At 39.6% G+C, this 27,802-nt stretch overlaps 1 protein-coding gene across 1 annotated transcript in view; it reads left to right on the top strand.

Moving 5' to 3' along the window:
* Positions 1 to 27,802, top strand: part of Oseg2 (intraflagellar transport protein Oseg2) — an 892,258-nt gene that overhangs the window by 229,391 nt on the left and 635,065 nt on the right. The window contains exon 10 of the mRNA XM_067142201.2: positions 13,905 to 14,083. Within this exon, the coding sequence (XP_066998302.2) occupies positions 13,905 to 14,083 (179 nt within the window). The remainder of the gene's footprint in view (positions 1 to 13,904; positions 14,084 to 27,802) is intronic.

A 27,802-nucleotide genomic window follows, 5' to 3' on the forward strand; every position in this document is an offset into this window, starting at 1 on the left:
GCAAGCTTGCAACTGTTTCTGGACGTGGCCCCCGTTATCTCGGTGGTCACATTCCGGCCCCCTACTGAATAATCCCTTGCTAATTGCCCCTTTCCTCATGCCTTGACATTTGTCAAAACACAGTTACATTCCCAATATTGAGGCTTCTACAGGGAAATATCCCCGCGCATCACAATCCTAAATGTTTTCCTTTCATTCAAGCAGCCTATAAATATGGAGAATTATGTATGGCCCTATTGAGCCTTGCTAGTAGATTCTTTGTTGCTACGTTAATTTAATATTTCGGAGTAAGTTTTTAAGTTGTTCGTACTGTACATAAAACAACGGCTGATCCTCGCTCTAATTTCTGGAAACATTTTGGCAGGGGGGGCCCCCCTGGCCCACCCCCCTTGGCTACGCCAGTGGCCTGCGCAGAAGGCAGATACCAGTCCAGCGCTGTTTGGCACAGAATAACAGGAAACACAAAGAGACAGTTCCCGAACTAAAATAAAACAAAGTGTTTTAGGCAAGTAGAAATAATAAGTTAGGAGTATGGCCTCCAGTAACTTAAATGTAGTAGTAGAAAACTACTTTGAAAGATAAGCATGATGTGACACCAATTTCCACAGTGATAACCAGTCCTAAAACGTAAATAGAGAAGGCAAAAGACGTTATCTTGGTAACAATTTGAAGGACTGATGTTTAGGGTTCCTGTTCAAAAGGTTTTGTTTATTTATGGGATCTCAGTGTTACAGAAGAATGCTGAAGGTGAGATGGATAGATCGAATCACGAATGAAGAGATACTGAATCGAATTGGTGAGAGGAGATCGATTTGGCTAAATTTGACGAGAAGAAGAGATAGAATGATAGGACACATCTTAAGACACCCAGGACTTGTTCAGTTGGTTTTTGAAGGAAGTGTAGGTGGTAAGAACGGTAGGGGTAGACCAAGGTATGAATATGACAAGCAGATTAGAGCAGATGTAGGATGCAATAGTTACGTAGAAATGAAAAGGTTAGCACAGGGTAGGGTGGCATGGAGAGCTGCATAAACCAGTCTATGGACTGATGACTCAAACATCAACTTGGGATCTCATTCATTGTTCCATTATTCAATCCACATTTCATCTCCTCTTGGCCTATCCTGTGATTCAGTAGGGCGACCTTCTGTCGTTTATATCCTTGTCATTGGGTATTGTGGAAAAATAGTCCTTGTTATGAGAACAGGAAGCAATGGAGCAATATGAAAGTGATACATACAGAATTTAAGGTGTATGTATATCCAGAGGTGCCAACTATTATGAATTGTCCCTAATTGTTATGGTTTTTTTAAGAGTGCAATCAAAGTTTCCACCTTAATAATAATAATAATAATAATAATAATAATAATAAGAAGAAGAAGAAGAAGAAGAAGTATATATTTAATTAGTGTGACATTAACAAGTGTCTGGGCATGGTTTGCCCTTCTATTTTGGACATCATCAGCCAAAAATGCTTATAAGTAAAATAGACAAGGTCACAAATGTGCATTAAAATACGATTTGGGTTACCAAATACATCAAGTTAAAATACATGATAACATTCGAAGAATGTTCTCAAAATGTTGGAGCTCAATTGCTTTTTTGTTCTATTGAATAGAAGATAAAATTGTTGAACACACGTAATAGTTCCATTAAAAGTTCGATGATCGAGTTGTTCTTATGTTAGCGTGATGTTGTATTGTTAATAATTCTTAGTTAAGAGGTTATGAGGCAGGCGGAATATTTGACTGTAAGCACACAAAAGGAGAAAGGTTGTGCCATGGGTGAATATTCCTGGAACAATAAACGACCACTAATAGCAACCTTAAAAGTAGGCAAGGTTGAAGCGTCTTATATTGACATGTGGAATTGAACTAATAGAAGTTATATTTGTCACCTTACATCTTTGCTTCCCCTAGAGAGGTGAGTTTCAAGGTGTGTGTTACAGCTGACTGAATGTGGACTGTGGAGGCCATGTGTGATGAAAGCTAGTTTGGAGGGAGAGTAGGGGAGGGTTGGATCCAGTAGGCAGGGAGGCGAGTGTGTGAAGGTTTGTTGTGAGGTTTGTTCAAGGGGAATTTGTTGAATAATACCTCAAACGCACATTTACAGTTTCCAAAATTTCATTTGGATTGTGAGCAGGATTGCATTTTTGGTCTATGATAATAAAAATATTTTCTAAGATGTTGAGTAAATTGCCCTTATTATAGAAGCAAAGAATTTTTCAGTCCTGTTCTGTGGAAGTAAAAGGGTGGTGGATTCTGTTACGTGGGTACTCATGGCAGAATATTTGTTGTGTCTGGAGACGTTGACATGTTCTTTGTACGTAACAAAAAGGTTTCTTCCAGTTTGACCAGCGTAACTTTTCGGACATTGGTTACAATTTAATATGTATTTAGTGTTATTCACTTTGTACTGGTTATAGAAGAGATTAGCATTAAATTGTATAGTAAAGTAGTTGCTGGGTGCAAAACAAGCTACCAAGAATTTGTTATCTCGAGAGTAACAGGTAACATGAATATTTAATATGTAATACGATATATTTTACAATAGAACGCTATTGGGATGGGCAAAGTGGGTGTCATTATCGAGAGAGGAAGAGCATGCTTTGGATTTAACTTTGAACACTTTGAGTTGGTGGAAGGGTGAGTTAATAATAGGATTATTGATAACACACTTCAGAAGTTGGCACTTCTGTATATCGTATGACTTTCTAAAACTAACAATGCAGGTAATACACTTTTCTTTTTTACAAGTTGCTTTACGTTGCACTGATACAGATAGGTCTTATGGCGACGCTGGGACAGGAAAATACTAGTAGGAAGGAAGCAGCCGTGGCCTTAATTAAGGTACAGCCCGAGCATTTGCCTGGTGTGAAAATGGGAAACCATGGAAAACCATCTTAATGGTTTCTTGATGTCAATGTGCTTTCTTGGCCCAGAAGGTCCCCAATTGGATACAGATAGCTGGGTTGCAATTATCATATATTTTTTGTGCAAAAGCTGCATAGTAGAACAAGGAAAGAATGGGAGCTTCAGATTTCAGATAGGCAGTTACAAACTTTGCAGCAACTGTACTCATTTTTAGAACATAAATGCAATGCTTTAGAAAACTCACAAGGAAGGATCAGAGTTAGCGACCAGAAGTATGACAACAACAGGGCAAGTCTTACCAAGAAAGTCACAGTAATTTCTTTGTGTCGAGGACCAATGTTCTATATGTAATAATTCCCAGAATTCCCAGTGTCCAGAATTTAAGGATTCACAGGCTTCTGTCATGTATGAAATGTATAAACAACATAACTTATGTATAAATTGTCTTGGTAATGATCACATGGTTAAACAGTGCAGATCCAGTGATTGTAGAGTATGTGGCAAGTGGCACCACTCTTTATTACATCGCAGTCAGGAATCACTCCAAGTAGATGATAACACAAGGAGTTCGTATCATACATTTAAGGAGATGCATGGCATACCACGTGTACTGTTAGGAACAGTTAAGGTCAAGGTTAAGAATAATGCAGACAGTAGTTCACAATCTAATTTTGTCACAGAAGGCCTTGTTAGAAGGTTAGGTTTAACTCATCGTAAGACAAGGAATCAAATATGGTACCAGTAAAGGTTATTAACAATGTAACGTCAGCAGTTACTCACACTGTTCAGTTGGAATAAGCACCATACACAGTATCTATCAAACTAAAACAACGTGTTTGGTTCTACCACAAGTTGCTAATCATATGCCTACGGGACACATTGTCCGGCTCCATGGCTAAAGGGTTAGTGTACCGGCCTTTGGTCACAGGGGTCCCAGGCTCGATTCCCGGCAGGGTCGAGAGTTTTAACCATCATTGGTTAATTTCTCTGGCACGGGGGCTGGGCATATGTGTTGTCTTCATCATAATTTCATCCTCATCACGATGCGCAGGTCGCCTATGGGTGTCAAATCAAAACACCTGCACGTGGTGAGCCGAACATGTCTCTGGACACTCCCAGCACTAAAAGCCATACGCCATTTCATTTAACAGGACACATTGACATCTCTGAATGGACCTTCCCCCTTGGTGTGAAACTTGCGGGATGAAGATTTTAACAAGCCTGCTAATGTTAACCTCCTCATTGAGGCAGAAATGTTCTTTGATATTACGCTACCAGGCGAGTTGGCATGCAGTTAGGAGTGCGCTGCTGTGAGCTTGCATCCGGGGGATAGTGGGTTCGAATCTCACTGTCAGCAGCCCTGAAGATGGTTTTCTGTGGTTTCCCATTTTCACACCAGGCAAATGCTGGGGCTGTACCTTAATTAAGGCCAAGGCCGTTTCCTTCCAACTCCTAGGCCTTTCCTGTCCCATCATCGCCATACAACCTATCTGTGTCAGTGCGACGTAAAGCCACTAGCAAAAAAAAAAAATTATTATGCTAGAAGGGATGTTCGAATGTAAAGGATTGCCAGTCCTCCAGAACACATAATTAGGCTACATACTTGCTGAAAAAAATCCATCAGTCATATGTTCATGGTTGCAGATGTACCAGTCAAGCTCACTTCATAGAGACAGACACATTGCATCAACTAATGGAGCAATTCTGGGCTGTAGAGAATATTTCAAGTAGAACACTTACTCAGGAATAAAAAAGCTTATGAAGGCCACTTCTGACAACACACATGACATCTAAAGAGTGGTCAGTATGAAGGTAGACTACCATTGAAACAGAATCATCAATCATTAGGGAGGTCCTTTGACAATACAAAATCAAAGTTTTTGAGATTGGAACGGAAATTAAACTACTGGCCAGAAATGAAGGAAAGGTATCCATTCTTACAACAATATGAAGAGTTGGGTCATATGTCACTTGTCGGCAAGAAGGGTGAAGTATTTCCTGATGACATATCCCCACCATTTTACATGCCACACCATGGTGTTATAAAGGAGACCAGTTCAACAACTAAGCTAAGGGTTGTTTTTAATGCACCAGAACGGAGTGACGATGGACCTTCATTGAATGATTTGTTAACAGTTGGTGCAGGTGTACAGGATGATGTGTACTCAATAATTCAAAGATTCCAACTGCATAGAATTGCATTTATGGCTGGCATTGAGAAAATGTATAGGCGAATTTGGGTACATCCTGAAGACTGACACCTCCAACAAATAGTGTGGAGAAATGATCCAAACCAACCAGTCCAAGAGTACGAATTGAACACTGTTGCATATGGAACAGCATCGGTGCCATTCCTGTCCATAAGATGCCTAAGAAGATTGACTGCAGACGAATCACTGAACTACCCTGAAGCAGCCAGGACAGCCGACAATGATTTTTATGTTGATGACTTAATTTCTGGAATGAATGACTTAAATGAAGCTTTAAGATTACAGAAGGATTTAATAGCAATGATAAGGAGTGGTGGATTTCATCTAAGGGAGTGGGCATCCAATCACCCTACATTATTACAAAATATCCCTCCAGAGGACGTCGACACAACTGTCCCACTGAATTTCAGCGACAAGGAAACTACGAAACATTAGGATTTTTATAGAACCCAGTGATTGTCCAATTATTGTTTGATATTCAGCCTAAACCAGACAATATTGTAACCAAAAGAAGTGTTTTGAGGACAATTGCTTTTATAAAACTTTTAGGCCCCATAATTGTTACCTGTAAAATTTTTATGCAACAAATTTGGTCAGCTGGAATAGACTGGGATGTACCTCTACCACAAGTTTTAAGGACATCTTCGTCAAACATTCATGAACAGTTAGCAACTATAAATGACATCAGGGTCGACCGTTGTATCACTAGTACGGAAGGCAGTGACAGATTTTAATTGCACGGATTTTCAGATGCCATTGAATTGGCATATGATGCTTGCTTATATCTTCGAACCGTGGACTCTGGAGGAAACGTAAATGTCAAACTACTTAGCTTATGATCAAGAGTAGCTCCTTTAAAGAAGCTATCGCTACCAAGACTAGAAATTTGTGGGGCTCTCTTAATTGCAGAATTGTATCAGAAGACACAACGGGCATTAAAGAAGCAATTTAACGACGTTAAATTTTGTGACTCAAGCATAACACTATCTTGGCATGTTTCTTCACTGCCATGATTGAAGACATTTGTTGCAAACAGGGTAAATCAAATTCTGGAAATGACAAATGTGATTGACTGGAGTCACGTCAGCAGCAAGGAGAATCCTACAGATTTAATATCACATGGAGTTTGAACCTAAGAAACTTAAGGATCTTAGCTTACATTGGAACGGCCCAGACTGGTTAAGGAAACAGGCGTCGCACTGACCAAAGATGTAAAAGCCAACAGAAACTGCTGAAGAAAGAACAACAGACAAGAAGGAAGCAACAATCAGTCTCCTGAGTGCAGTGGGTCCTCTCAAAGTATTCACCAAGTTTTCGTTATGGCCTAAGTTATATAGGATTATTGCGTATTGCTTAAGATTTACTCATAATTGTCCAGTAAAGGAGAATAGATTACATGGACTGTTGAGTCCAGAGGAACTGCATAGTGCTAGTTTGGTATGTGTAAAACATGCTCAAATGGATTCCTTCAAACAAGACCTAGAAAATTTGATGGAAAACAAAGAACTATCTACCAAGAGCACAAAGCTGATTGTTAAGTACACTCACAAGGAAACATCAGCATGCAAGAGGACAATTGTTACTTTCTATTCTCAGACAGACATATTGGATTCCCAATGCCAGAAATCTACTAAGGAAAATTCTACATCACTGCACAATTTGCTTCAGACAAAAGGCTACAACAGCAGAGCAGCTCATGGGTCAGTTACCTGAAGCAAGATTCAAACCTTCACCGCCCTTTAGTAATACTGGTGTTTGTTATTGTGGTCCATTTTATATTAAACAAGGAGGAAGAAGAAGTAATCTGAAAACCATGTGTTCAGTAGCTCTATTCGTGTGCTTGGGTGTGAAGACCTTACACCTTGAGTTAGTAACCGATCTGTCAACTGAAACATTTATTGGAGCCTTGAGACGCTTTGTTGCAAGAAGAGGGCTATGCTTTAACGTTTATAGTGATAATGGGATCAACTTTGTTGGAACACGAAATGAACTAACGGAGTCATTAGGTTCATCAGACTTCAAAACTGAAATTGCCAGTTATGCTGCGGAACAACATATCCATTTCAATCAATCAATATCAATCAATCAATACTGATCTGCATTTAGGGCAGTCGCCCAGGTGGCAGATTCCCTATCTGTTGCTTTCCTAGCCTTTTCCTAAATGATTTCAAAGAAATTGGAAATTGATTGAACATCTCCCTTGGTAAGTTATTCCAATCCCTAACTCCCCTTCCTATAAATGAATATTTGCCCCAGTTTGTCCTCTTGAATTCCAACTTTATCTTCATATTGTGATCTTTCCTACTTTTATAAACGCCATTCAAACTTATTCGTCTACTAATGTCATTCCACGCCATCTCTCCGCTGACAGCTCGGAACATACCACTTAATTGAAATAATAACTTAATGTTATTATTTCAATCAAATATCATCAATACGGACAAAAAATGATATTTATTACGTGTAATAACATACCACATAGTCGAGCAGCTCTTCTTCTTTCTCTCATTTCTTCCCAACCCAAACATTGCAACATTTTTGTAACACTACTCTTTTGTCGGAAATCACCCAGAACAAATCGAGCTGCTTTTCTTTGGATTTTTTCCAGTTCTTGAATCAGGTAATCCTGGTGAGGGTCCCATGCACAGGAACCATACTCTAGTTGGGGTCTTACCAGAGACTTATATGCACTCTCCTTTACATCCTTACTACAACCCCTAAACACCCTCATAACCATGTGCAGAGATCTGTACCCTTTATTTACAATCCCATTTATGTGATTACCCCAATGAAGATCTTTCCTTATATTAACACCTAGATACTTACAATGATCCCCAAAAGGAACTTTCACCCCATCAATGCAGTAATTAAAACTGAGAGGACTTTTCCTATTTGTGAAACTCACAACCTGACATTTAACCCTGTTTATCAACATACCATTGCCTGCTGTCCATCTCACAACATTTTCGAGGTCACGTTGCAGTTGCTCACAATCTTGGACTTTATTTATCACTCTATAGAGAATAACATCATCCGCAAAAAGCCTTACCTCCGATTCCACTCCTTTACTCATATCATTTATATATATATAAGAAAACATAAAGGTCCGATAATACTGCCTTGAGGAATTCCCCTCTTAATTATTACAGGGTCAGATAAAGCTTCACCTACTCTAATTCTCTGAGATCTATTTTCTAGAAATATAGCAACCTATTCAGTCACTCTTTTGTCTAGTCCAGTTGCACTCAATTTTTCCAGTAGTCTCCCATGATCCACCCTATCAAATGCTTTAGACAGGTCAATCGCGATACAGTCCATTTGACCTCCAGAATCCAAGATATCTGCTATATCTTGCTGGAATCCTACAAGTTGAGCTTCAGTGGAATAACCTTTCCTAAAACCGAATTGCCTTCTATCGAACCAGTTATTAATTTCACAAACATGTCTAATATAATCATAAGCTTACATACAATGCATGTCAAACTTACTGGCCTGTAATTTTCAGCTTTATGTCTATCACCCTTTCCTTTATACACAGGGGCTACTATAGCAACTCTCCATTCATCTGGTATAGCTCCTCCGACCAAACAATAATCAAATAAGTACTTTAGATATGGTACTATGTCCCAACCCATTGTCTTTAGTATATCCCCAGAAATCTGATCAATTCCAGCTGCTTTTCTAGTTTTCAACTTTTGTATCTTATTGTAAATGTCATTGTTATCATATGTAAATTTTATTACTTCTTTGGCCTTAGTCTCCTCCTCTATCTCGACATTATCCTTGTAACCAACAATCTTTACATACTGCTGACTGAATACTTCTGCCTTTTGAAGATCCTCACATACACACTCCCCTTGTTCATTAATTATTCCTGGAATGTCTTTCTTGGAACCTGTTTCTGCCTTAAAATACCTATACATACCCTTCCATTTTTCACTAAAATTCGTATGATTGCCAATTATGCTTGCCATCATGTTATCCTTAGCTGTCTTCTTTGCTAGATTCAATTTTCTAGTAAGTTCCTTCAATTTCTCCTTACTTCCACAGCCATTTCTAACTCTATTTCTTTCCAGTCTGCACCTCCTTCTTAGTCTCTTTATTTCTCTATTATAATAAGGTGGGTCTTTACCATTCCTTACCACCCTTAATGGTACAAACCTGTTTTCGCATTCCTCAACAATTTCTTTAAACCCATCCCAGAGTCTGTTAACATTTTTATTTACCGTTTTCCACCGATCATAGTTACTTTTTAGAAAGTGCCTCATGCCTGCTTTATCAGCCATATGGTACTGCCTAACAGTCCTACTTTTAAGACCTTCCTTTCCATCACATTTATTTTTGAGTACGACAAAAACAGCTTCATGATCACTAATACCATCTATTACTTCAGTTTCCCTATAGAGCTCATTTGGTTTTATCAGCACGACATCCAGGATATTTTTCCCTCTGGTTGGTTCCATCACTTTCTGAATCAGCTGTCCTTCCCATATTAACTTATTTGCCATTTGTTGGTCACGCTTCCTGTCGTTCGCATTTCCTTCCCAATTGACATCTGGCAAATTCAAATCTCCCGCTACAATCACATTTCTTTCCATGTCATTTCCCACATAGCTGACTATCCTATCAAATAATTCCGAATCCGCATCAGTGCTACCCTTTCCCGATCTGTACACTCCAAATATATCAAGTTGCTTATTATCTTTAGAAATGAGCCTTACACCTAGAATTTCATGTGTCTCATCTTTAACTTTTTCGTAGCTTACAAATTCTTCTTTCACGAGAATGAACACTCCCCCTCCCACCCTTCCTATCCTATCTCTACGATACACACTCCAGTGCCGTGAGAAAATTTCTGCATCCATTATATCATTTCTCAGCCATGATTCAACTCCTATTACAATATCTGGTAATTATATATCTATTAAATTACTTAATTCTATTCCTTTCCTCACAATACTTCTACAGTTCAACACTAACAGTTTTATGTCATCCCTACTTGATTTCCAGTTCCCTGTTCCCTTATCACCGCTCCCTAGGCCATCCCGTTTCCCTGAATGTACCTCCCTATTACCCTTCCAAACAAATTTCCTAACTTATACGTACCACTGCGGTTCAAATGAAGGCCATCTGAGCGCAGATCCCTATCTCCTACCCACCCATTAGGATCTAGAAATTTCACTCCCAGTTTCCCACATACCCACTCCATAGTCTCATTTAAATCCCCAATCACCCTCCAGTCAGTATCCCTTCTACACAGTATTCCACTAATAACAATCTCCGCTTTCTTAAATTTCACCCGTGCTGCATTTACCAGATCCCACACATCTCCAACTATGTTGGTACTTATATCAGCTTGCCTTACATTGTTGGTACCAATGTGAAACACTACCACCTTCTCCTTCCCCTCCTCCCTCTCTTCTACTTTCCTCAACATCTGCCTCAACCTAATTCCTGGATAACACTCTACCCTGGTACCCTTTTTCTCCACACACTTTCCCCACGTGTCTAACGATGGAATCCCCCATGACCAGAGCCTCAACCTTACCCACCTCATTTGATCCCCTCCCCTCCTGGTCAGCCCTATCTTTCCTGATAGCTGCAGAAGCTACTTCCTCCTCCCTTTTCTCCTTCCCATGACCCTGTTCCACCTGTCTTTTCCTATCCTCTACTCTACATTTTCCTTTCCTACCTTTTCCCTTCCTCCTACTTCCACACATCTCAGCAACAGTTCCCTGTCCCTCATCTTCCCTCTGTTGTTCTACCTGCAGTGACTCGTACCGATTTCGCACAGACACCTGTCCTGAATTCTGATCCTGAATAGAGCCCTTAGCCTGCAATCTCCTTCCCCTTAGAACATTAGACCACCTGTCTTCTACAACGCCTCCCTTTCCTTCCCCTCCCTCTTGTACACCTACTGTAACCTGTACATTTTTTGAGGGAGTCCTATCTTCCTTCCTGTCTTCTGTGGGAATCTTAATTATCTCCCTCAAACTTTCCAACTCCTCCCTCATACCCCTCAATGCCTCGCCACACCCACAGTAAGTACACTCGCGCTCCTTAGCCATTCTTTACGGGGGGGGAATGAAATTAAAAATAAAATAACTTATTTGCAAAAAAATAAATGAACGGAGGGATGTAGTGTCTGGGATAGTACACAACAATAAGGTCTTTAATATACGACTACACTACAATACTACTTAGTCATGCTCTATTTTTTTTTATCCTACAACCCCTGACAGGATAAAAACTGCTGTTAATTACTGAATATCGAAAGTAATAGCCTACACAAGAACTACACAATTCCAAACTGCAATTAAGCCTATTCTAATTACAACAACAGTATTTTAGTAAGAGTTTCTACGGATACCTCTACTACACCAGTACTACACAAATATTTTACAATAATAAAATAATCACACTAAATTCTAATAGGATATTACTCGTATAATACTGTACAGTACACTACAGTAATTTTAAACTACTTTCAGACGTATCCTAATTACGATACCGGTACCGTCCCGTATGTCACTAAACTAAGCACAACAGAAATGAAATTTGCAAGAACTACTGTACTCAAAGATTACCAACGAAGCTAAATGCTTAGACAAATTATTATTAGTATTATGGTCTAATAGATACACACGAAAAATAACACACGAATGTAGCAGGCAGGATACGTTACTATCTAAATGTACTGTATCTATACTACAATGTATATACACTACACTACACTGCGTTTGGTTAAATGCTTAAGTATCGAAAGGATTGCCGTACACGAAGAAAGACACGAATATAACTGGCAAGATACTATATAATATATTATATCTTATCTTCACTACAATTTTCTTACTTTATTCCTATGAATTCCCCTTATATGGGAGGCAGGTGTTAAGTTGGTCAAGTTTCACTTGCAACGCACAATTAGCAGTGCCAATTTGACATTTGAAGAATTCATTACATATAATAATCTTTAACAGCTTCATTTCTAATAATAATCATCCTGCATTGACTATATATCAAATAGAGAATATTTAAGATAAACTCAAATATTGTAAACTCGTGGTCTGCTTATTCAATACAAGAATACAATTTTTTATAATTTTTAATAATATCTATTTTTTGTTCTGATATATTAATATTAATTTATTATAGCTGATGTCCCTTAAGGGACGAAAGATGTACTAATATAATAAATTAAAAATTGTTCATAATATTTAAGTTTATCTTAAACATTCTCTATTTGTTTGAAGAATTCTACACTGTATTGTTTCAAACCGAAGCTATTCTGAATTCCAGACCACTTTCCACCGATCCTGATAATATAGTCATCCTGACATCTGGTCATTTTCTTGTTGGATCATCCATGCTGTCTGTCCCAGATCACAGCTTAATTCCAAACCTAACTGCCTGTCTCGCTGGCAGTATGTTCAACAGATGGTACAGCACTTCTTGAAGTCTTGGTCATTAGACTATCTCTGTCAACTGCAGCAGATAAATAAATGGTTACAAATGCAACCAAACCTCATAGTGGGATATGTAGTCATCATCAAGGAAGATAATGCTCCTCCACTTGTGTGCAAGAAAGGCTTGGTCATCGAGGTTCACCCAGGACGAGATGGGCTTGTTTGAGTGGTTACTGTGAAGACTGCTAAGGGCTACTTCAAGCGTCCTGTCAATAAATTATGCTTCTTGCCAATGAGTGATGACATTTGATTCAATTTGTGTTTATCTTCATTTATCTGTTTTTTTGTTACAGTCTCAGTTCAGATGGACTAAGGTGGTATCCAGTTGAGAACGTTTTGGTGCATTAACATGCCTCAGCGTTGGTGTTTAAACATTGACTGTAATTTACTGTAATTAATTATATTAAATAGGTGAGCGGTATGTTCAAGAAGGACATTTATGTTGTTGTGTTGGTACTGTAATTTTTTGTATGTAGCTTGGTACTTGTATGTTATATTGTGATTCATTAAATTCAAGATGTCACCTGCAAACTTAATTTTGTCCCCCTTATATTATTAAAATCTTGGGAATAGGAACCAGCTTTTGGGTGGTTAGGCCATGTGTGTTTGCAAAGTTTGGCCCAGACATGCCATTTGGGCTCATCAGTTGGATTGGCCGCCTGTCCAAAACTCTGCAAATGAAGACGGCATAACCACCCAAAAGCCGGTTCCTATTCAGAGATTCTAAGATCTGCGGGCATGAAAGCCACTTTTGAAACTAGTATTATTACTACTTTTCTGTTACCTTCATCCAATTTTGTAAATCCTTGATGCTTTCCCTATTCTTATTTTACTGAGTGCTGTTTATCTCTAACCTTTTTCTTCCCAACCTAATGAGGAGGGCAGACATCCTCTGGTTCTGTTATAAATTCAGCACCTTTGTGCATACTCTTTCTTTCCTATTGTTTCTTACTTGATCATATGCACCCTCTTCCATCTCCCTTGTGATTCAATCTCTTTTTTTTTTTTCTTCCGCTACCAATTTCTTGCATCTTCCCTTCATTTTGTGATATATTATTTTGATTTATTCCTTTTTATCTCTATTACAGTCTTGCTGTACTTGCTACTTTTATTTCATCACTTCCTTCTTATTCCATTATGGTGCGTGTTTTTCCTTCACTCTTATAGTTTTGTATGCACAACTAATAAATGCCCTTTGTTACTTAAACTGTTATCCTTCCTCACTTCTCTCTTATGTGACTGAAATTTGATTTCACTATTTCCCTTTTCCTTTCATTGTAAAAAAGAATGAAAGATATGAATATAATTTTTGACATTACTTCAGTATACTAATGACATCTATGTTCTTTTTGCAGTGGATCTTGTGAACTGTACAACAATAGCTATGCATCAGCATCATACTCGAATTGATTGGCTGGACCTCAATGAGACAGGAGGGAAACTGTTATTTCAAGACAGGAAAAAAGTAGTTTTCCTGTTGGATGCAGATTTCAATTCGTGCATTCCTCTCCTGAACCAGTGTACTTTTGTGCAGGTATAAATAATGCTACAAGTTTAAAATAACAGAGTAATCTTCAGATGATGGAAAAGATCAAAATAACGTATAGGAACATAGGAACACATACTGGGACAAACATAATAACTTACTCCTTACGGAGCGTGTGGATCTGGCCGATCTGTACCGTAGTCTAAAACTCCCAAGTACCATCTCCATCATCCCTATGAGATGACGAGCAGTCAGCAGACCTCGTTATCCGTTTTATGAAGGATAGTGTGTTGTTTCATGTATATAAACAGTATTTCCTATTAACCTTTATATTATTGTTTACTACGTTTTATTCTATTGACTCTGTGTATATTTTAATGTTTTTTTAAAAATATTAAATTGCATGATATATATTATTGCATTTTATGGCATTGTCTTACTCTACCATTATCTATATTTTCTATCATTTTATCAGAAAATAAGGCGTTGTGAATTAGATCCACTGTTTATTTTAAACTCACAGTAATTTTTCATCATCATTTGTTCTTAAGTTCTAGTGGATACAATTTAAAATTGTAATTATCATATCATGTCATGTCATCCACCTCATACCGTTAGGGGCCGATGACCTAGATGTTAGCCCCTTTAACCCTTTGCACCCTGAGATATTTTCTTTGAAATTTGAATTTTTTTCTTACTTCATTGTACGTAATTTTGAGCCTAGATTTCAGGAAAAATAGTTTTAAAAAATTTTCTTCGCCGTTCTCATGGAAAACCACCTGCACAATCACGCTAGTTAGGGTTTATTTGTGCACATTTCTTTGCTGAATGACACATGTTGAGAATATGAAATTCTGTAAGTGGATGATTTTATTTACAGTGAATCAAATATATGAAGTAAAATAGGTTATAAAACATCAATATAGGACTTATATAAACAGAATATTCTTTGAAAAGTAGTCTTCGGTTCGATGCCGGTTGGGGACTCGGTGATTGACGAGTAGGTAAATGATTAGAGAATGATTATCAGTAGAATCATTATCTCCTTGTGTTCTTCCTCTTCATCAATATCACCACCGTGATGAGAATCATCAGAATCATTGCCTACTTGTGAAGATATCGGTTCAGGTATCCACTCATCATCATCACCATCTTCACTGAGTAAGTCCTCATAATCAGATGCATAGGTTAACCTTGCTGTTTCTTCATCTGATATCCCTAAAATTCATGTAAATACATGTATTTTATATTCACATAAGTATACTAATGCTTAATTAGAGAAATCTTCCCAGAATACTAATGATCACTTTTGAGGTTAGAAACACACCGTTACCTCAAGTTAAACCCTAACCTGCACCATCGTGCTAGTTACAGATTGATAGTTTATTATAACCACTAGGTTCAAAAAGTAGCATATCATATGATGATTCTAGGATGTTTCAAAAAGATTCACAACGAAATCAATATGTAAAATATAATAAAAAGGGACAATTTAACTTGAGGCCACATGGTATGTTTTGTTTACAAAAATTTAAACACGTATGCTGCCTCCTTATGCCCAACTATCGAAATAAAAACAACTGCATACGAAGCGCGGAACCTGCACGATCATTGCAGCGTGGTGTGACGCAGGGAAACGGGCTAGTTTTCTTTTAATAAAATAAAAACCCAACCCGCACGATCGTGTGGCTCAGGGTGGAAAGGGTTCAACAAGCATCATCATCATCATCAAACATAATGACAGGTCAATGTGGGGAGAGGATGAAACTGAAAGAGAAGACAAGGACAATATCTGCATCTTCATGGACTGCTTGCTTTCTTCACATATGTGTTATCTCCTTATCAATCCCAATTCTACTGCATCTGTTTCTTCTCATTTGCCCCTGATCTCAGCTTTACGTGGACAAATATCAACATATTAAGGGGCTATCTTGACAGACAGATGACCAGTCTTGATGTAATAATAATGTTATTTGCTTTACGTCCCACTAACTACTCTTTTACGGTTTTCGGAGACGCCGAGGTGCCGGAATTTAGTCCCACAGGAGTTCTTTTACGTGCCAGTAAATCTACCGACATGAGGCTGACATATTTGAGCACCTTCAAATACCACCGGACTGAGCCAGTATCGAACCTGCCAAGTTGGGGTCAGAAGGCCAGTGCCTTAACTGTCTGAGCCACTCAGCCCGGCAGTCTTGATGTGGGAAGTGTAAGATTGAAAGAAAAACACATCTTCACATGGCTGGGCTCTCTCCTCATCAACCCCAAGTCATCTACATCTATATCTTCTCAGCCTCACCCCATGGACTCATTTCTGCTTCCCAGTTTAATCAGGAAGGCAAACAAAAACATTCATTCAAGGGGCTATCTCGAAAGATCTTTTATAAGAACCAGGGTATTGTGCTGCTTTCTGTTGCTCATTCTTTGTACACTGACCTATCATTGTGTTTATTCTAATGTGTGTTCATATCCAAATTCCTGTTTTTTTATACAATCAAAACTCTGTATAGTGATATTTTCCAGCCCAAGCTGATCGTATTTTTATATCAGTATTATTGTTATATTGAGGGTCTAGGAAATTATATGTTGAATACTGTTTTTTCTACAGCCAAAACAGATCACTTTGCACTAGTTCGTATTAGTGGTGCATGTATTATAAATGCACGCAATAAACAGCATGTTTGTGGAATGGACCTTTCATTTGACAAGAAATTTCCATATTGTCATTTATCCTGTGCATGATTGATTTGCTTTTCACTGCTGACATAAAGGTACCAAGCAGAGCAGTGTCGACTTTAAGGATAAGAGGGTTGCATATCTTCATGAATTTTAAGGGACTGGTGAGTCACTCTGTATATTTGATGAATAAGTAACAGAAAGGAACAAATGAGTTATAAAACAGGTCATTTACAGAAAGATGAGAACATGAATAAAAACACACAATACGATAAGTATGATGACAGATCAGAATAGGAAGAGGGAGCAACAGAAAGAGATAACAAGGACAAACAAGTAAACACAAAAGGACAATCTCCACATCTTTGTAAAGTTCTCTATCAGAACTCAGTGAATTTGACTTTTAATGCAGTTTATCTATTACCACATCAGTAATAGATCTATCAACCCATCTCAAGTTTATTGTGAAGTGGAAATGTGAAGGTACAACTACAACCAAACCATGTTGGTAGGTTGCCTTTTGATGACAGAGGAGGACCATAAACATTGTGCTATTTTGGACATGACCAGACATCACCTGTCAGTTTTGCAGTGGTATTCATTGTCCAGCCAACAACCTGACAGGTGTCAGGAGTGGCACGTGTATTATAAATGCACACAATAAACAGCATGTTTGTGGAATGAACATTTCATCTTGACACGAAGCTTACATATTGTCATTTTTTCTGTGCAACATGGTTGAACAGCTGTCCGTTAACCAATTGTTTCTCCTGTGCACTCTTGCACTCCACTTGAAGTAGTGTAAAGAAAGATGCCACTGTCCAACGGACAACTGGGAATGTGTGATTTGCAGTGTTGAATTATGGCAGTCCAAATCGGAGGACTTGAAGTTGACAAATCCATGGAGTACAGTACCGCTCAGCATGATTTTTAAATAGTGGAAGCCATTTCTTTTCAGCTTTGACTTATAATCTATAACTGTCAAGTTCTTCAGTCTGTTGAATCATATTGAGGATAAAATAAATTTGTGTAGTCGCTTAAGTGCGGCCAGTATCCAGTAATCGGGAGATAGTGAGTTCGAGCCTTACTGTCGGCAGCCCTGAAGATGGTTTTCCGTAGTTCCCATTTTCACACCAGGTAAATGCCGGGGCTGTACCTTAATTAAAGCCACGGCCGCTTCCTTCCAATTCCTAGGCCTTTCCTATCCCATCCTCGCCATAAGACATATCTGTGTCGGTGCGACGTAAAGCAAATAGCAAAAAAAAAAGGAATTTGGAAAATGCCTGAAAACAAAAACATTTAATAACAGGTTTTACCTGAAAAAGATACTGTGAATCAAAAACAGAATGACATGTTTCGTTCTTGAAAGAACATCATCGGGTTCTATCAGATCACATTTTAAATTATTATTACTGAGCAGGTTGGCTGCACGGGTAGGGTCTCATAGCTGTGAGCTTGTATTCGGGAGATGGTGAGCTTGAATCCCACCGTCGGCAGTAGGGTTGGGCATTATGTCCCTGTTTCGGCACAAGGTGCCGGTGCACAGTTATGTTCCGCTGTTCCAGAACACCGAGTGTCAATTGTTCCGAAACATTCTCAAGCGAGCCGGAGACACTGACTCGCTGTCCCATCAGAAGCGCCACTATGCACTGCCCTTCGCCTACTAGCTGAACTGTGCAGCGGGCGCACGGGACGCGGGACTGTAACTGTGCAGTGTAGAGAGAACTTCGAGAGGCAACATTACATGCTCGGCGCCAGTGGGAACTGGGAGTGTGCCTGTACGGAACGTGCTGTGTGGTGTGTGCCTGTGTGTAGTTATGGCCATGTCCAGCATAAAGCTGTAGGGAACGTGAACGAACAGTCGGAACACTGAAATTCGCGCCCAATAATCACGTTAAAGGCTGCTTTTAGGTTAAGATATTTCCAGTCAATATAAAATACACATAGCACGGTTACAATGGCAGTGCAGGTGTTTAAAAGTAACCAATTCAAGAATATTTTTACCAGTTGAATGTATTGGCCTGTATTGTGAGTAATTAGTGAGTAATTAATATCTCGAAAATATCCCTCAACACTTTCTCGGGGATTGACGTTAAACATTAATTTGGACTTTAAGGAAACTTTTAAGCCCAAGAAAAATATGGGTCGTCGCTTTGGAATTAAAAATATAACTGGATGAATACATTGTTGTACTTTCGTGCTGTTAGGCCGGGCGCACATTGAGAAGCAGTTGGCCGCAGAGCAGGGAAGAGCAGAGCAGAACAGCGCAAAGCTTACGAAATTGCGAAGTGGATGTGAGCGCACATTGCCACGCAGGGTCTCGTCGGTTTTCAGAAATAACATGTTTTCTTTAGACTCTGTGATACTGGGGCATCCAGTATAAAGAGGCTCTTTTTTTCTTTTTCTTCAAGCATTCGCGATTTTTCTCATTTTGCTAGTCATCTTCACAATTTCCCTTGTGCTCATGGCAAGGCGGTTATTCAGCTTAAGACAATCGCAATAAAAACAACCACCTTCGCCAGTTTACAAGACTGAACAATATTTCTATGTTACCGATGTTCGGCGTTCATATGGACTAAGCAAAGAATTTAATTCATGATTATTTTTTATATTTTTTACGTCGCACCAACACAGATAGGTCTTATGGCAACGATGGAATAGGAATGGGAAGGAAGCGACCGAGGCCTTAATTAAGGTACAGCCCCCCCCCCCCAGCATTAGCCTGGTGTCAAAATGGGAAACCACGGAAAACTATCTTCACGGTTGCCGACAGTGGGGTTCGAACCCCCCTATCTCCTGAATGCAAGCTCATAGCAAGGCGATCCTAACCGCATGACCAACTTGCATGGTAAATTCATTAATAAGATCACAGTGGGGAGAGGGAAAAATATGTATTTACAAATGTACTGCTAGATTTTCATCTAGTTGTCACAAGACACAAGATACTAAAATCAATCAACATTGACAATCTGTTGTGAACGCGTTTGCATTTATATTTGACAAGACATGATAAATGATTTTCCGTATTTATCTCTTCACATAAATGTGATGATGGATGACGGCGACGGAGTCGGCGATGATGCTCTCCATAATCAGCATTAGATCTTTGTCTTAAATTCTATATGTTGCGAGAACTTGGGTCACGGATTGTTTCATAGATATATGAGGATTACATTCTTTTGTTTGCTGTTTGTTTAACGTCGCACTAACATATCGAAGGTTTTCGGCGACGGAAGAAGGGTGGAAGATTGGGAAGGTAGCGGGCGTGGCCTTAATTAAGATACAGCCCCAGCATTTGCCTAGTGTGAAAATAGGAAACCACGGAAAACCATCTTCAGGGCTGCCGACAGTGGGGTTCGAACCCACTATCTCCCGAATGCAAGCTCACAGAGGCCCGACCCTAACCGCACGGCCACTTGCTCGGTGAATTACATTTTAGGCCTTTCTCTAAACTACCTTGTTACGCAGCGTGAATAAAATTATTTATAGCCCAGACTGTAGTTCCTTATTCCCCGAATTTACATACCGATTTTCATTAAATTCTGTTCAGCCATTTTCTCACGAACATACATACATACATACATACATACATACATACATACATACATACATATATACGTACATACTGCATTGCAGTCCACATGATTCATATAGTACCTACAAAACATGGTGAGACTGAATGGCTGTGGTAATTTTCTCCTCCATTTCTTAACTAACTGCGTGACACGTGCGCAGGAAACTGTATTTCGAAGACTGCGCGTGGTAGGCGGAAGTAGGTGCAGAACCGGCCTGCTCTGTTCTGTCCTGCCCTGTCTGCCAACTTGCGATGGTGCAATGATTTGTGTGGATTACAAAAATCTGCTCTGCGCTGCACCGCTTTAGCTGCTTCGCCTGCGTCCCAATGTGCGCACTTCGAATTCCTTCCCTCTCAACTTCCATTTACTTTCTTCAATATCTCGAAAATTTCCCTCAACACTTTCTCGGGGATTGATGTTAAAAATTAATTTGGACTTTAAGGAAACCTTTATGCCCAAGAAAAACACGGGTCATCGCTTTGGAATTAAAGATATAACTGGATGAAAAAATGTTGACACTCCAACACAGGGAGGCACACAGCCGGTATCGACAGGCAGACAGCCAAGGCCAACTAATCTATCTAGTGCGGCCTTGGCACAGCACGTTCGGTTCAGGCACATTCCAGCTGAAGCGGAGCATGTCCTGTTGCCTCTCGAAGTTCTCTCTAGGACGCAGTTACAGTCCTGTGTCCTGTGTCCTGTGTCCCGTGTCTCGGCACTCTGTACCAAAACACTCCGCCTCAAGTTCCTAATGTTGCGGAACAAGTGAATGTTCCGGTCTGCCCAACCCTAGTCGGCAGCCCTGAAGGTGGTTTTCTGTGGTTTCTCATTTTCATACCAGGCAAATGCTGGGGCTGCACTTTAATTAAGACCACTATCACTACCTTTCCAATTGTAGCCCTTTTCCATCCTTGCATTGCCCAAAAACTTCAAGTGTTAGTGCGCCATTAAACACTAGAAACATTTATTTTTATTTTTAAAATGAATACCTCTTATTATGAGTTTCCCCATGACACAACAGCATCGAAGGGCCATGACCCACCAAGTGGTCACTGCTCAGCCCGTAGGCCTGCAGATTACAAGGTGTTGTGTAGTCAGCACAAAAAATCCTCTCGGCCATTATTCTTGGCTTTCTAGGATGTCTTATTATGGGTTGTTGTTTATTATTAAGAAGAGTAAAAATATTTATGTTAAAATTCTGTAGAAGTCCTTCTAATAATTGTTGAAATATTAGAACTTACCATAATGAAGTGCTCCTCTTGTACTTCCTCTCTCTTCACTAGTCAAACTAGGGGTGCAATGTTGTGCAATGGCCATCATAGGCATTACGCCAGCTGGCTTGTTTTCCAGTAACTTTCTGTTACATCATGTTCCAGTGACATTTTTTTTCCAGGACAGTACATGTAATCTATTATTATTATTATTATTATTATTATTATTATTATCATTATTAATGGTACATGTTTGTGGGTTACTGTAGTCACGTCCTAGTTCGTGAACCATGGGCAACGGCTGAGTGGCCTAGTAAGTGGTCCTGAGAGTCGGGATACCAGTTGCTATAGAATGGGAGTGGACATCTCGGACATATTCTGAGTCCTGGCCCTCATTGTGCTCAGGCGGCTAGGACTATACAATCCACTGGTGGTCCATAACCCGTTAGAGGAGAGATCCTCACTTGGACTATGTGCAAGTAGGGCAGCATCCTGCTTCATGAATTTACCGAGCTCAGAACACTTTAAGCAAGCCTCGGACCTATGGGAGTAATGGAGTCCCACTCCCATTTGACAGGCGAGGGACTCTTTGGTAACAACTTGGCGAACGAAATGGAATTCGATGGGGAGCTATCAATATTAACCCATTAGTGCATGAAGTTTCCTGGTCACATTTTAGTTAAATTTTTTGTGTTTTCCTAACCATATGTAAGTACATTCAATATATATTATGCATAGAACACGGGATATTGCATACTTTGGTAGGGAGGTGCGATCCGAAAAATCGGATCACATGCAAGGATAAAATACACTGAGGAAGAGGGAGAGGTAGAGAAGACTCAATAATAGAAGACCAGTACAACACAACGATTGTTTCTTTATTGTTGATTTTGTCAGAATATCAGTTACAGATACACTCACATTCAAGAAACATGCTCAAATGTTGATACAAACAACGTTTTTGCTCAAAATTCTGTACTTCTATCACACTTCTGTAGAGTTCTTCAAAGAAACTGCCTAAGGCATAATACCACCACTGTTTTCCTAGTAAGAATGGTAGGCCTTGAAACATTTCGGGTGCAGGCCTACATCACATTTGTCGCACATGAATTTTGCTTTACCTGAACACTGGCGACATTTGTTTTCCATGCTCACGGAAATAATCCTGTGGTTTCTTCCGTCGAAGCGACTATCTATGTTGGGATCACACGGTTGTTTTCCCCTTCTAGAAACAGTTCCATGCGTCTTCAGCAAACTAACGCATACATCCCTTCGATACTTCAGGAGACTTTGCGATTTATCATCATCCGGCAAGACTTTACGCATTATCAGCCATGCATTGACAATACAAACGTCCAGTAAGTAAACAAAGATTGGCCAGTACCATTTTTTGACGTATTCTGGTTCTGTATGTCGCCACTAACTGATCCATTAGATCTACACCCCTCATTCCTTTATTATAGGAGCCAAAAAGTGTAGGCTGCTTGATTGTCACCTTTCCTTTCTTTTCCTTGGACCATCTAGAGCAGGTTCCCTCTCTATTTTCACCGTGGTTTGTTGCTTGTTATCCTTCCACCTGACAGCAAGTATTTCACCCGAAGAGCGGAAATCGCTGGATCCACACGGCAGTTTCTTCATTTCTCCTGTGCTGATGAGAGGGCATTTCTCAGTACGGCCTTCTCAAATAGTTACCGTTGCACAGTAACCTTCATCAGACAGGTGTTTGAGCAATTTTATTGATGTGAAATAGTTATCAAAGTATAGCTTGAACCCTTTGTGTGGGGGTACATCTGCAGATTTTATTAGTGAGATAACTGTATCACCACGTAAGCCAAACTGCTTCTCATCATTCTCTTCCTTCCCTGTATAAATGTTGAAGGACACCATATTACCAGATGAAGAACAAAGTGCCCAGTTCTTGAATCCAAATCGTATTGGTTTACCTCTTATATATTGCTTAGCATAATGTTTCCCATAGTATGGAATCATACTTTCGTCTATAGACAAGTGCTCTTCAAGTCCACCATGGCCCCTGAAATTTTCGTTCAGTATATCGATGATAGGTCTCAGCTTGTACAGACGATCGTTCGGGTCAATGTTGTCATTATCATTGAAATGCAGGTAGTGCAAAATACTTTCAAATCTATTACAGCGGATGCTGTTGGCTAAAAGCTTGGGAACATCTTCATCTGCTGACCAGTACATCCTTCTGTTGGGATATTTAGCATACCTAATAAAAGCAGACCTCCTACCAGCACCCAAAATTCCGACTCTGTTAGGCCGAGAATAAAAATTTTCTGAGCTGCCTATTTATTGCTTTTTTCTACAATTTTCTGTACCAAGTTCTTTGAAAAAAACAACTGAAAAAACTTCAATGGTGTTTGGCATGTTTCTGCAGTCTCAGACACAGGTATTGGTTCGCACTGAGTTTTCAAGACAGGATAAGGATCTGATTTCCTCCACGTAAAATTTTGTTTTTCCCTCACAGGAACACGTTTCTTCTTTCGCGGGAGTCTACCATTTTCATCTGTTTCAGATACCTGAACAACTTTTGAACCAGATGCGATAGGTTCTGGTGTAAATCCGAGAGAATTTTCGGTTTCTTCAAAGTCGGTGTCATTAGTCTGTATTTCACACGAGCTAATCATCATCCTCCAACCAAGGTGGTTAAGGTTACCCTCATGTTTGTCATCAGTTTTATCATTGTCAGTGTCTGTCTCCCTACCCGCTGCTGGAACTGCAGCGTATATTACATTCTCAGTGTCATCACTATCTTCCTCGTCCTCTTCCTCAAGCATTTCAATTATCTTGGCCACAGGGAGGCTGAAACAAAATGAGAAACAAATATTGTACTCATTATGTTGAGATCAGAAACATCCTACAACGATTACAACATTTAGTTGGTATTGTATAAGGAGAACAATGTAAGACTGCTTTGCATGTGATCCGATTTTTCGTATCCACGAAAATAAATCACGTTATTTCCAAAACATATGAACGTACTTGTCTAAAATACATATCAAACAAAAGCATGGATTCTCAACAATACTCCTACAACAAATAAAAGATCAGATATATTATAAATAAGTGATATTTTTGCAAAATACTTACCACATGCTGTGAACAGTGCTCTTCTGAGACGCCATCTTGTCTTCTAATGAATACTGTATCAGTCTGGCCAACTGCACGCACTAACTAATGGTACTGACTTGTTCAGAAGGAATTACTGAGCAGATATGAAAGTGGCAAGAAAAGAAAATCACACAATTACAAAATTTAAAGCCTGAAATACCAAGATCCGATTTTTCGGATCATATGCACTAATGGGTTAATGGGGCTTATGGAAGAAAGAAGGTAGAACTGGCTGAGTCAGCAAAGAGGATGCATCTGGATGTGCTAGGAGTAAGTGTTATTCGGGTAAGGGGAGATAATGAGGAGGAGATAGGAGATTATAAAGTGTACTTGACGGGTGTTAGAAAGGGAAGGGCAGGGTCTGGGGTTGGGCTCTTTATCAGGAATACCATTGCACGCAACATAGTTTCTGTTAGGCATGTAAATGAGCGATTGATGTGGGTAGATTTGTCAGTGGGAGGAATTAGGACAAGAATTGTGTCCGTGTATTCACCATGTGAGGGTGCAGATGAGGATGAAGTTGACAAGTTTTATCAAGCATTGAGTGACATCGTGGTCAGGGTCAACAGCAAGGATAGAATAGTGCTAATGGGCGATTTCAATGCAAGAGTTGGGAATAGAACTGAAGGATACGAAAGGGTGATTGGTAAATGTGGGGAAGATATGGAAGCTAATGGGAATGGGAAGCGTTTGCTGGACTTCTGTGCTAGTATGGGTTTAGCTGTTACGAATACATTCTTCAAGCATAAGGCTATTCACCACTACACATGGGAGGCTAGGGGTACCACACCCATAATAGACTATATCTTAACAGACTTTGAATTCAGGAAATCTGTTAGGAATGTACGAGTTTTTTGCGGATTTTTCGATGATACAGACCACTATCTGATCTGTAATGAACTAAGTATCTCTAGGCCTAGGGTAGAGAAAGTGAAATCTGTTTGCAAACGAATAAGGGTAGAAAGTCTCCAGAACGAGGAAATTAGACAGAAGTACATGGATATGATTAGTGAGAAGTTTCGAACAGTAGACAGTAAGCAGGTTCAGGATATAGAAAGTGAATGGGTGGCATACAGGGATGCTGTAATAGAAACAGCAAGGGAATGCCTAGCAACAACTGTGTGTAAAGATGGGAAAAGGCAAACATCTTGGTGGAATGATGAAGTGAGAGCAGCCTGTAAACGTAAAAAGAAGGCTTATCAGAAATGGCTCCAAACAAGGGCCGAGGTAGACAGGGATTGGTACATAGACGAAAGAAACAGAGCGAAACAAATATTGTTGAATCCAAAAAGAAGTCATGGGAATATTTTGGTAATAACCTGGAAAGGCTAGGTCAAGCAGCAGGGAAACCTTTCTGGACAGTAATAAAGAATCTTAGGAAGGGAGGGAAAAGGAAATGAACAGTGTTTTGAGTAATTCAGGTGAACTCATAATAGATCCCAGGGAATCACTGGAGAGGTGGCGGGAATATTTTGAACATCTTCTCAATGTAAAAGGAAATCATCATGGTGGTGTTGCAAACAGCCAAGCTCATGGGGAAGAGGGAAAGGATGTTGGTGAAATTATGCTTGAGGAAGTGGAAAGGATAGTAAATAAACTCCATTGCCATAAGGCAGCAGGAATAGATGAAATTAGACCTGAAATGGTGAAGTACAGTGGGAAGGCAGGGATGAAATGGCTTCATAGAGTAGTAAAATTAGCGTGGAGTGTTGGTAAGGTACCTTCAGATTGGACAAAAGCAGTAATTGTACCTATCTATAAGCAAGGGAACAGGAAGGATTGCAACAACTATCGAGGTATCTCATTGATTAGTATACCAGGCAAAGTATTCACTGGCATCCTGGAAGGGAGGGTGCGATCAGTCGTTGAGAGGAAGTTGGATGAAAACCAGTGTGGTTTCAGACCACAGAGAGGCTGTCAGGATCAGATTTTCAGTATGCGCAAGGTAATTGACAAAATGTTACGAGAGGAATAGGCAGTAGTGTTTATGTTTCGTAGATCTAGAGAAAGCATATGACAGGGTACCGAGGGAAAAGATGTTCGCCATACTGGGGGACTATGGAATTAAAGGTAGATTATTAAAATCAATCACAGGCATTTATGTTGTCAATTGGGCGTCAGCGAGAATTGATGGTAGAATGAGTTCTTGGTTCAGGGTACTTACAGGGGTTAGACAAGGCTGTAATCTTTCACCTTTGCTGTTCGTAGTTTACATGGATCATCTGCTGAAAGGTATAAAATGGCAGGGAGGGATTCAGTTAGGTGGAAACGTAGTAAGCAGTTTGGCCTATGCTGACGACTTGGTCTTAATGGCAGACTGTGCCGAAAGCCTGCATTCTAATATCTTGGAACTTGAAAATAGGTGCAATGAGTATGGTATGAAAATTAGCCTCTAGAAGGCTAAATTGATGTCCGTAGGTAAGAAATTCAACAGAATCGAATGTCAGATTGGTGATACAAAGCTAGAACAGGTTGATAATTTCAAGTATTTAGGTTGTGTGTTTTCCCAGGATGGTAATATAGTAAGTGAGATTGAATCAAGGTGTAGTAAAGCTAATGCAGTGAGCTCGCAGTTGCGATCAGCAGTATTCTGTAAGAAGAAAGTCAGCTCCCAGATGAAACTATCTTTACATCGGTCTGTTTTCAGACCAACTTTGCTTTACGGGAGCGAAAGCTGGGTGGACTCAGGATATCTTATTCATAAGTTAGAAGTAACAGACATGAAAGTAGCGAGAATGATTGCTGGTACAAACAGGTGGGAACAATGGCAGGAGGGTACTCGGAATGAGGAGATAAAGGCTAATTTAGGAATGAACTTGATGGATGAAGCTGTACGCATAAACCGGCTTCGGTGGTGGGGTCATGTGAGGCGAATGGAGGAGGATAGGTTACCTAGGAGAATAATGGACTCTGTAATGGAGGGTAAGAGAAGTAGAGGGAGACCAAGACGACGATGGTTAGACTCGGTTTCTAACGATTTAAAGATAAGAGGTATTGTACTAAATGAGGCCACAACACTAGTTGCAAATCGACGATTGTGGCGACGTTTAGTAAATTCTCAGAGGCTTGCAGACTGAACGCTGAAAGGCATAACAGTCTATAATGATAATGTATGTATGTATGTATGTATGTATGTATGTTATTATTATTATTATTATTATTATTATTATTAT

This window comes from Anabrus simplex, chromosome 2 (genome assembly GCF_040414725.1).
Source record: "Anabrus simplex isolate iqAnaSimp1 chromosome 2, ASM4041472v1, whole genome shotgun sequence".
In the NCBI taxonomy this organism is placed as follows: domain Eukaryota; kingdom Metazoa; phylum Arthropoda; class Insecta; order Orthoptera; family Tettigoniidae; genus Anabrus; species Anabrus simplex.